Raw genomic sequence first — 11641 nt, 5'->3', positions numbered from 1 at the left:
TTTAAATGAGCAGCCCTTACCTTTAAGTCTGAGCTCTCTCCTGTCCCATCTTTCTCCATCTCTGAGTGGAGTTCGCTCTTTCTTTTCCCTCCCTGTGAATTACGCAGCTGGACTTTTGTGCCAAGGTAGGTCTCCCCAACAGAACACGTTTCCCCTGCGTCGGGAGCACGCACTGGGCTCAAAATCACAAACAAACAGTGTCCCACATTCTTGATTTTTAGTTCTTATGATGACTTATTACTCCTGAAACTTTGGAGGTTTTAGCTCTTTAAACGGTAAACTTACAGGAGGATCTTGGCTCAACAACGCTAAAGCAAAAGTAAGGAGTTTTGAAAATGTAATGTGCAGGAATTAGATATTTGTTTAAACATGCAGGGAGTAAAAGTAAAAAGTAGGAAAAGAATTACATAATAAGTGTATTTCAAAAGGAACATAAGCGTGTGATTATTACACTCACCGCAGTTTTAAAATGAATGAGAGACAACGACTCCTACTGTGGCAAAACTTTACTGAATCATGATCAGGTGTTCCAGAAAAATACGAGTTTATATAAAAATGAGACTTCACAGTCTGATCTGTAATACTTCCTCTGTAATTAGAAAACACCTCAAGTCTCCTCAGAGTAGTAACTATACTGCCAAGGTAGTCTTAAAAAATATACGTCTACTTCATATCAACAGCAGCTGAAGCAGTTACAGTGAAAACGTTAAACCTGTATGCTACAACATGTAATATCTGAACAATTACACTGAGCTGAGGCGTAAACGCTGCTAAGACGACATCGAAGAACGGCCGGCTTCCCTTGTTGAAGACATAATGAGAAGTACTACAGAGCCACAACCTGAGTGAGTGGCCAGACGTGGTGATTACAGTAACAGTGAGATACTACAACTCTACCATTCGAGGGTCAAAGTAAGATATTTAATAACTCCCACGGTGCCGACGTAGGCCTCACCTCGCTCTCATACAAAACCAGCTTTCAGGATATTTCACAGGTTAAACGATTCCAGCAAAGGTGACGTACGAGCGGCATCTCCAGCATTTTCCCGTCAGACACGTAGAGCGCATTCATGTACATAAGGCAAAGTAACAGCTACGACATGTTGGAGAGTCCAATCCAGTCAGATACCCGGACACACCTCCCACCACGCAGTCCAGCGATCACAGGAGCTAAAAGTTTAATGATGAGTGAGCAGGAACGAGAGTGGGGTAAAAGTGTGGATTCGAATTTACATTATAAGATGTGATCGGAATCAAAACAGGAAGTCCTCGTGATGGCGGGGGGGGCATTTAAAAGCATCGACAGCTACAAAGAGCAGGAACAGGATCAATAAAAAAAAAAAAAAAAATCAGCTGAAAAACTAAAAACATCATCATCATCATCATCTAATGTGGGAAAAAATAAAAATCAGCTGAAGGTCCAGTGTTTGAAGGTAATCCAGTGACGTTTCCAGATCCAGTGGCTACATCATGTAGCGTTAGCGGGTTTAAACGCGCTGCACTGCGTGATCTCTTATATTCGAACACTTCAAGCTTATATCTCGTGCGTGCATCATCCAGTGTCGTTCAGCAGCTTCACAGAGGAAAGCTCAGAGATCCAGCGGTTTGCACTGCCGGTGCTTGAACTCAGAACCAGGGCGAGAGCTTCCACCAGAGTCTCAAAGCAGGCAGAGATGCTGCCGACAGCGCTTTGGGTGACTGGATGGACTCGGTAATGGCAGGTTGCTAACGTGGTGCACAAACAGGAGATTAAAAATAAGGTTTTCTTAATACTGAGGCTAAAATGTTTGTATACACCATCTTACAAAGACTAAGCTCGACGCCATGAGATCATTAAAAAAAAAAAAAGTACTTCATATTGCTGATCTGTGTAGCTACGGTTGTGGTCGCGGCGGTTTGCAAGCTGCCTCTTCTTTTGCGTTTTCAGACTCGGCCGGCCTGCGTGCGGGTGGGTGAGCGGGTGAAGCGGGAAACCAGGCGGGAAGATGAAGAGCGTGATGGCGGCCGCTCGTTTCTTCATCAGAGCTCAGTGGTCAAGAGACCTCTGGGTTTGGCTCCATCCTCTGAGGCTGGCGGCTGAGCCACAGTGCTGTGGACGAAGGAGTGGAAGAGACGGTCAAATTACTGCCTCAGAAAAGAAAAAACGTTTGTGTGCAGGAACCAGTTTTAAGAGTCGTAAGTTGGAAAAAAAATTGCTAAATTGCGAACAAGCCGCAGTCTGACAACCTGCGACAACTTAATAATAGCTTTATAATTTTACCTCGTTCGATCAACAGCAAAATAAAATGTTATGCACTGAATTTACATTGTCCCATCCATAAACCATCCATATCTCACACTTACGACCTCGTAGGAGCTCCGAAACACTGGAGAAATAAAGTGACATTGAAAGCCCAGATTTGATGGTAAATGGTCTGTATTTGTTTAGCGCTTTACTCGTCCCTGAGGACCCCAAAGCGCTTTACACATCCAGTCATCCACACATTCACACACTAGTGATGGCAGCTACATTGTTGCCACAGCCGCCCCGGGGCGCACTGACAGAGGCGAGGCTGCCGGACACTGGCGCCACCGGGCCCTCTGACCACCACCAGTAGGCAACGGGTGAAGTGTCTTGCCCAAGGACACAACGACCGAGACTGTCCGAGCCGGGGCTCGAACCTGTATGTATAAACCTATGACTCAGAAATGACTTACTGTATGGAAAACAAAATGCAAGGCTCCAATACATATATTTAAGCTACTGTACACACAAAACAAAAGAAAGAAAATAAAAATCACTCGTCCTTTTATTAGTATGGAAAAAAACGTCTTTTTTCTTCTTCGTTTCCAGAATTGAAGTCAGAATTCTGACTTTTTCTCAGAATTCTGCAACAGAATTTTCGGTGGCACTAATCCTCTTCCGTATATTTGCCTTCTGTGGGTTTTTTGGGTTTTTCTGACTGCAGCTTTTATTTTTCAATAAATTTCTCATTAGACCTGCATGAAAACGCTAAAACGTCCACCCGTGTTTTTATAGTCTGACAAAGTGAAACCAGCTCCATCGCTATTTACAGGTGACAAAGCACAAATGTGATCTTGAGCTCAGTTGGGTGATTTAAAAATCTGGCTCGATGTGAGGAAAACATAAAAGAACCAGACACACCGTCACATTACGAGGTTAAAGAGTCGTATCCTTCAGACTCTTCTAATCACAACTTTTGAAGAACTGAGGCGTGAATGAGACGTCTGCTTGAACTCAGAGATCCTCACAGAAAGTTTGATTTGTGATGTTCTGACTTGCTGTCACTGAAACGCCTGCTTTCAGCTCAAGCATGTGTTAAAGTTCTGCTGTTCAGTATCGTTTTTCATTTCTGATTGTGTAATACTGATTCAGTATTAAACAAACAAAATCATAAAAAACTAAGAAAAAGCTGTGCTTCAAGGACCTGAAAAACAACTAATTTGCTTTGCTGTCTCTTCCTCCACAAACAAAATGCTCTTAACGATTCCTGTTAAACTCTCAGGGATGTTCTCTTCTGAAACTTCAGGCTCAGTGAAGTGAGGAGGAGACGTTTCGTGCTCTTCAGCGACGGCTGCGATGTAAAAAGCAAACTTTGGGTTCAAAATGCAAACACTTTTACCTGGTGGAGAGGGTGGAGAGGGTGGAGACGGCGTTACGTGTGTGAGTGAGGTGAGGGAGGGCTGAGGTGAGGGATGCTCCCCCATCTGAAGGGAGAAGAGGGTTGACCTTAGGCGGGGGGTCAAGGTCGAGCAGGCCGTTAGTAAAGGCGCCGGGAGGCTGCGTGAGAAGGGGGTGAGGGAGAAGGTCGGAGGTCAGTGTCTACAGCGCCTCTACATTAGCCAAACTGCACAGCGACTATGGAAGTGCAGAGAAGTCCAAAGCCTCGTGGTTAAAACAGCTTCTAAAACATTTTAACATCTCACAGCCAAACCTGGAAAAAACAAACAGGTGAACTTTTAAAAAGTGAGGCTGATAAACTCACAGCGGTTGTGGGGACGATCCAGCGCGGTGTGATGAGAGGTTTGGTCGGCTGCACCGGTGGGAGCTACAACAACGTCAGAAGAATGTTAGCATCCATGCTAAAGGTCTACTTTAACCCACACACATGCAGTGGGAGTTTCACTGCAGATTATTCAGGACACAGTGCAGTAATTCTTACCACAGGAGCTGGATCAGTGAAGTCAATAAGGTTGTCAGAGAGTGGGGCGGCGCTTTGCGGGTCGACCTCCTCTGCTTTAACCTGCAGCGTGATGCAAACACTCTTTATTACCACACGCAGACACTAAAGAAACCGTCTACTTCCTGTGTTAGTCACACGCAAACACCGGGCTGCGTGGGCACAGATTGAAGGGTAAATAAACTCCACTCACGCAAAGTGTTTTATTCACACATTCACAATCAGATGAATGCATCTCAGAACAACTCGCTTCAGTTTCTTGCTCAAGGATACTTTGGCATCAGACTGGAGCAGTCCGGGATCAAGTGGACGACCTGCTATTGTTACCAATTACATCACACTGAAGACTGAACCTACTTTTACAGAGTAATCAATATGCACTCTCAACCCACCTCACCTGCTTGTTAATAGGGCTGCCACGATTAGTCGACTAGTCACGATTACGTCGACTATCAAAATCGTCGACGACTGATTTAATAGTCGACGCGTCGTTTGAAGCTTTGTAAGATCCTGAAAGACGCAGGAATAAGTAGCAGGATTTAAGAGTGTAATAACGGACTGAAACAGAAGATGGCAGCACTGCATGTACAAGGATGCCAGCTGCCGTTAAACCCCGAAGAAGAAGAAGCTGTGTCCCAGAATTCATAGCGCGGCCCAGCTCAGTTTCCAACAATGGCGGCAGCTAGTTAGTTTTAATATTACTCTTATTATTCTTTCTGGGTCACAAAATAAACGTTTAACATATTTTCAGGCGAGAATGTAACTGTGTAAACCTCAAATATTTCAAAGCGCTCCGACGTTTTCGGAGACGTCTGTTACCCACTAGCTCGATAGCTAGCCGGGGGCTAGGCTCACTAGCGCCGTGAGAACACCGGACTCCCGGCAGATCGTTTTCAAACCCACCACCGTCTTTCGCTACTCAGGTTAAACATGATATACAAGTGATGAGAGATTTTTTAGTTTTGTGTTATGTTTATTTGTAGCTTCATTTAAAGGAAGAAGAGCTTGTGAATTGGAACCACCACAACAGTAAAGCACAACAGTAGTCATTACCTGTGAGCGTGCAGTCACGTTACCTTTGGTGCCGGGGCTTCACTGGTCGACTCGGAGGACTTTTTGGGAACAGAAGCTTTTAAATCTTCAGCCAATCTCTCAGCGCTGAAAACAGGAGAAGAAATGGTATCACACAAGCATGTGACCGCGTACTTTTAACAACTTTTAACACTGCGAGTCACCAAAACCAGCAAAGACAGTTTCGCCACTTTTAAACTCAAATTTTAAGAGCACAAACTCACACAGCACAGCTAACTGTGCGTCTGCTTTTATGTGTCACTCTCTGCAGAGACGGCAGCAGTATCCAGGCAGAACTCAAGTCATGTGATTTAACACACCCGGGCCGACACACAGACACACACATGCATGAATGCATTACTCAAACACACCAGCAGATGTCAGCAAAGACTATAAGGACTTTAATCTGCCCCATTAATGTTTCACTGCCTGTTTGGCTGATGCAGGACTTTACATGCATCTCTGTTAACATTATTTTAAACCATTTGATCTAAATGTGCAACATGTTTTGTGTTAAGCTTACCGTAACACAAATCACCTTTTGCTAACTATGAAAAATCAAACTCTTTACCTTAACTTCAATCAACCTACAAAGCCAGGACACTTTGTCACTGGTCTTTGTCAAGGCCTTAACTACAACGTGTGAGAGATCTGATGCAACAAAGTACAAACCACAGTAATGTTTTGTTTTTCTAAACAAAGGCTCACCTGGCGCCTGCAGATGAGACCAGGGAGGATGGTGGCTTCAGCAGGTCCCAGGTGTCCTGGACGTCAGGGCGGCTGCTAACACAAAGAGACGAGTTACTGCACCTTCAACCTGGCAGAGAGACACACATAACGCTTATTCCTGCATAAAACATTCACTGTGGTTACCACAGAAAGACAGGAGGTCAAACTTCTCCGACTACATGAGTAAACAAATTACTTTAAACAGGTTTCATTATCATGAGTTTCAGTAGAAATGCTTTTAGAACAACATGCAAACGGGAAACATTTGCTAAAACCGTCAACAACAGAATCTGCCAAATCCAACGTTGTTTATTCTCCAGCGTGAGTCGCTCGCTGCTTCGGTTACGAGCCGTCGTGGACTCGTTTGTCATTCTGTGGAGCGCTGCCGAGCTGGGGCTGACGTAACGTTGTGAGCTATGCTAATAATCCTTATAAATATTCAAGAGGTTAATCAGCTCGAGCAGCAGCGAGCGCTGTGATTGGCTGGGATGAAGCACTGACAGTTGGCATGACTCAGTAAGATGAAGGAACGAAGGCCGAGTTTCAAGACAACGAGGCGCGGTGACAGTGAGCCCTGTGCTGATAGCACGGTGCGCTCTGAAGAGCTGCTTAATGCAAAGATCCTAAAGGGTTAAATAACAGACCGAGTGGAAACGTGATTCTATTTTCTTTGATTCTGAAGCTGAACATAAGAAGTTATCATATTCCTGAAAGTGCAGGTGAGTGAAAACGTACCTCGCAGAAGCCTCCTGCAGGTTACAGTTTTTATCTCCGAGCATCACAGCGTGTTCCTCCAAAGCCCCCTGCACACAGCAAACAGGCGTTTATGAGCAGAGGGCAGACACACACACACACACACACACACACACACACACACACACGTCAAAACGTCACTTTAGCTGTTTTGATTTAAATGTGTTTAAAAACAAAAGGCTACAAAATACTGAAGGCTTAGCTAAAGACTGCTCAGCTGAGTCAGCTGATGAGGCTTTCACTCTGATGGATAAGCAGAATCAGAGTACATCGGAGGGCTCTCTCCTCCGTCTCCTCGCCCTCTTTTTCACCCCCCGGTCTGTTGCGCACCTTGAGAGCGGCAGCCTCGGCTTGAGCCTTCAGGATGTTACTCTTCAGATCCTCCGGGGTGCGCAGCGGAGTCACGCACGGACTGCTGCCCGCACTGTTCAGCCCGCACTTCTCTGTGAGCTTCACCACATCGTCCTGTTGGGTCAGACGTCACAGAGGCTTCATCACGCTGTGCCGCACATGTGTTTGTTTATGCTGAACTGCCAGTGAACTACACAGAAGTGCTGCTGGTCTCCATCAAAGCAAGCAGAGTCTGATTTTAGAGGAAATAACACAAACACTCGCCTGGTTGTTCATGGCCACGTTGACGTTCATGTTATTTCTCGGCGCAGCGAGAAGCGGACTGCTCTCCAACTCCAGCTGCTTCAGACGAGCTGCTGCTTCTGAGCCGCCGCACATGAACACAGAAAGACAAACAAACAGAGTTATCTTCGCTTTATTTATATAGTTAGCAAGTGATCGTCTCGTCTCAGGACGCTGATGTCTATTAACAGTCAGCTCTGGGTCTTTTTCATAACGGTGTTGGCTGAGTGTAACTATTGCTGGCATTAACAGAAAAATATAAGTGAATCAACGGTCAGTAAGGTCGCACCAGGCGGCAGCCGTCACGGTGAAAAACGAGGCCAAAGAGTCAAAAACTGCAGTTATGTCAGTCTCTTAAAACAGACATTTATTGTTTTACAGCAGTTTTCTTTAAAGCCTGGCTTCTAAGGAGAGTTTTTAAATATTGGCCAGTTCGCTGCAGCCTTACCAGCGAGACTCAGCGCATCTTCTGCAGGGACGCTAGCACCGGCATAGGCAGCGGCTTGTACGGGCTCCTCGATAGCCGTGACCGCAGGGACAACGGGACCTCTGAGGACGTCGTCGACGCACGTCTCCATTAGGTCAGCAACCACTGGCAAACTAGAGACATACAAGAAGAGAAAGCATGGCAGATTCAGCCATTTCAGCCTGAGTTGTGGATGGAAGGGTTAATGATAAATACATTCAAAGAGAAAACAGAGAATAGAGGCTGTTTTATGGGTTTTTAACACAAACTGGAAGAAAAGGATTGTGATTCATACAGCTTACCTCGACAACGTATGTACGGACTCTGCAGTGATGACAGAACTGATCCGCGCTGATACAGCAGAAGGTGTTTAAGAGCAACACACCAACATCCAATAATATGTCAAATAATTATTACTAAAACCAAAAGAAAAGCATAAAGTACTTGTACTTGTACTCCATAGTCTTTAACCGTTAGCATCATCACCAACGTTAACTTACAGGGTCACGTTGCCGACATGTGATAAAACGATTGTATTTTACAACATAAGTATGAAACCACGTTTGAGTCCACTCAAAAATGTCTCCGGAGGTAAAAACACTGCCCACAAAATAACTTCAGCAGGAAATAATGCGGTGCAATATTCTCAGAATTAGAGGTGCTTGAAGCAGAACATCTGACACACGGATCTTAGCAGAAGCTCTTCCAGCAGCTCGGTAATTACCTCATATTTCTGTAGCCTGAAGACACAGCGAAACATAACAAATGTTGTATATTACAACATACTGCCTGGAGAGTACAGGGGTTAAAGAACAACACACAAAAAGATGTGAAGAAAAGTGCGATTCTTTGTACGTGGGCTCAAAAATCCAATAAATATGTTAAAAGAGCCACCGTGAGGAGAATCGAGCCGTCGCGTGGGGAATAAGACACGAAGGCAAGTATGACAGATGCATGTACCACCGAGGAGACGCACACCGACTGGAACTGAAACCGGCAACCGGTTACTCCCTAGTCTTTATTCAGTCCTCCACAACGGAAGCAGCGTTTTTAAATATCTGTTTGCACACGTTTATCCGATACAAGATCACTGAAAAATCCTACATCGTAATCCAGTAACCCGGTACGACTCACATATATCGACATAATTATACAATCACCAGGATTTGACTGAATATTACAGCTGACAAATGTAAAAGTATCAAACTGGGCCGAAGACTGACGATGAGGAGCTTTTTGGGTGATGATAAGTTGATTTGTTCCAAACCGAAAACAAACTTTATCACATTACAGACAATAAAATATTCTTTGCACTATATTGGTGAGAACGTAAATGTACGACTTACTTCCAATGTGTATTTATTAGCTTTTTTAATTGGCTTAAAACAATTGAACATTGAATGACAAAGTTGTGACCGTGTTAAATAAAATATTTCTAACAAACATCCAAAGTTGGAGCCTTTTCTGATTTCATCATTTCAAAATAAGACTGATCTGAAATACAACTAACTTTATTTAAAACTATCCTGCTTTGATTTAAAATCGAACACAGTTTCTAAAGACAAACGCTTTGGTCATGTTGTAAACAATTAACTACGTAATATTACATATTTATCTTCATTTGGTTGAGATGTGCAATAAACAGTGTAATTACCATGTAAGATCAGTGCATTTGAGTTATTTACGTGATTATTCAGCATTTAACTGTGGCATGCTCGCAGGTAGACGTTACTGTACTGCAGCACGTTTCAATGCATTATTCTAGCTCGATCTCTTGCTAGAAGTCGAATGGGGAGGCAGCATCAGGTTCATTTCAGAAGCTTTCACAGAAGCTCGACATAAAATATGATTAGACAACAATAAAACCTTCAAACAGAATTTAACTAATCCAGACATTATTTGGAAATAGACATGGTGAACCGTTAGCTTCATTTTTCACCTACAGCTAAAACCCTTTCAGACTAATCTGCCTACAGATGGACGACACCCACCCTCTTATCCAACTCCCTTTTAAACAGAGCAGCAGAAATGCAAGAACAGATTCACTTTAAAAAAAAAAAATCTAATTCATTTCATTTATAAAAATGTTTAACTGAATTTAAACACAGCAGTAGTGTGTGAAATATTACAAACACAGGAAATTGTTTCTGAGACTGAGGGGGGGAAAGGAGCAGAAGAGGACCGGCCTAAATCCCCCAGAACCTCTGTGACCTGCTGTTTCCTCACAGAGTCAAGACTGGAATTGAATTCATAAAACTGAGCCTGATACCATCTCACCCCTGCCTGCCAGCCTCCCCCCTGAGGTTTGGCATGAAGGTCAGGAGGAGGAAAAAAAAGAGGGGGGAGGAGGACAGAAAGGAGAGGCCAAGGAAGCAGAGGGAAAGCAGCAATGGGAAGTTATCTTTTCAAAACTGTCACTGAGCCAAAGGTCAAGGAGCAGAAGCATGAGGTGCAGAGATGGGCTGAAGGGAAAGGGAGGGATGTGGGTAGTGTTAGACTTCTGCTGAGGAACGCTTCACTTAATCACAAATCTGTACATTCGCACTAGGCGAGGCGAGTCACTTCACTGCTGAGCCTTTCCCATTCATTAGCGTGCAGACCAGTTCGCGCCGGTACAGCTGGTGAGACGGCGGCCAGCTGGTCGGATCTGTCCCACTCCGTTTGGGGAACCTTGATGAAAAAGAGCGGGGAGGATGGAGGGAAGAGGACACCTGAGGACAACAGGGTGGCAGTGAAAGAGTGACAAAGGGAAGGTGATGAGGTAGTGAAGATACAGGGTGTGTGAGGTGACGTAAAGAGTGAGACTGGGAGGAAAGCAATTATTGTGCAGAAGAAGAAGATGGTTAAAAGAAAAGAAAGGGAATAAAGAAGGCAGCAGGAGGCTGATAACATGAACGTAGGAGAGTGTGTAATAACTAACAAGTTGTGTAAATATGTTACCATTTATTCAGTGACAAAAGCAGCTGCTCTGATGGGCATAAATCATTCTGGATAAACCAGTAAGACGCGGGTTTGCGTGACGAGCTCTGCGGTGTCAGGAGTATGCCATCCAGCTTACAGCAACACGTCTGCCAGCGCGCACTGAAGTGTGGTGTGACATGTGCTGTCACATAAACACTTAAGTGAAGTGACTGGATGTCTCTGGGGCATCGGTGACCCGGCTTTGCACCTCTAGGGGCTGATGTTTGATAGCTCATGTCAAATCCATGTTTATACTGTTTATATATTCCTGAGCAGAAGCTTTTATCCACGACGGGTCTCCTGGGAGTTTGAGTCCAAACTGGGACTGACTTGATGGCACGGGATGATAAGTGGGTGAACTTCCAATGACCTTTAGGTTTTGCGTGCAGTGTTTAGCAACAGATTTGATTTGTATTTGTCATTTTATGTTTTTTAAATTGTTACATTGTTTCCAAAGAGACTGAGCTGAGACCGATCCCACTAACACTTACGATAACGTTCAGAGAAGTAAAACAGCTTACAGGACTGAATAAGGGTCAGGGAGGGGGCAACCTTTAAAGACACATGGCAGTATGGGACACTGATGATGTCACCGTGGGCTCATTAACGCCTTTTTTTAAAAGTTTGTAGAAATTTCAGTCGTTATTTTTAAATTAGTATTTCTCACATTTTAATTTCACTTTGTTTTTTGCTGTTACGCTCGCCTGAAATACTCCCCAATGTTTCCACTCTCACCATAACATCAAGGCTTTTGTAATCTTATTTTATATACATGTCACAGAGATGATCATAGCGTATGTATGCATGTTAATGAATCTGGATGACACCATATAAACTGCCCAAGATA

General features: G+C 44.1%; 1 protein-coding gene across 3 annotated transcripts in view; it reads right to left on the bottom strand.

Moving 5' to 3' along the window:
* Positions 1-491: 491 nt before the first annotated feature.
* Positions 492-11641, bottom strand: part of epb41l5 (erythrocyte membrane protein band 4.1 like 5) — a 34105-nt gene continuing 22955 nt past the window's right edge. The window contains exons 17-26 of one of the 3 annotated variants that reach the window (XM_040027746.1): positions 7816-7967; positions 7350-7447; positions 7065-7199; positions 6717-6784; positions 5961-6035; positions 5258-5339; positions 4164-4244; positions 3987-4049; positions 3624-3781; positions 492-2089 (exon numbers count right to left, since the gene is read on the bottom strand). In XM_040027746.1, coding sequence (XP_039883680.1) covers positions 2020-2089; positions 3624-3781; positions 3987-4049; positions 4164-4244; positions 5258-5339; positions 5961-6035; positions 6717-6784; positions 7065-7199; positions 7350-7447; positions 7816-7967 — 982 coding nt within the window. In that variant the 3' untranslated portion in view covers positions 492-2019. Of the gene's footprint in view, positions 2093-3623; positions 3782-3986; positions 4050-4163; positions 4245-5257; positions 5340-5960; positions 6036-6716; positions 6785-7064; positions 7200-7349; positions 7448-7815; positions 7968-11641 lie in introns of all 3 variants that reach the window. The other 2 variants (XM_040027748.1, XM_040027747.1) reach the window with 2 other exon arrangements.

The sequence above is a fragment of the Simochromis diagramma genome, unplaced genomic scaffold (assembly GCF_900408965.1).
Source record: "Simochromis diagramma unplaced genomic scaffold, fSimDia1.1 OVJJ01000343.1, whole genome shotgun sequence".
Lineage (NCBI taxonomy): Eukaryota > Metazoa > Chordata > Actinopteri > Cichliformes > Cichlidae > Simochromis > Simochromis diagramma.
The sequence above is the reverse complement of the archived record's forward strand: the minus strand, read 5'-3'. Positions and strand labels throughout refer to the sequence as shown.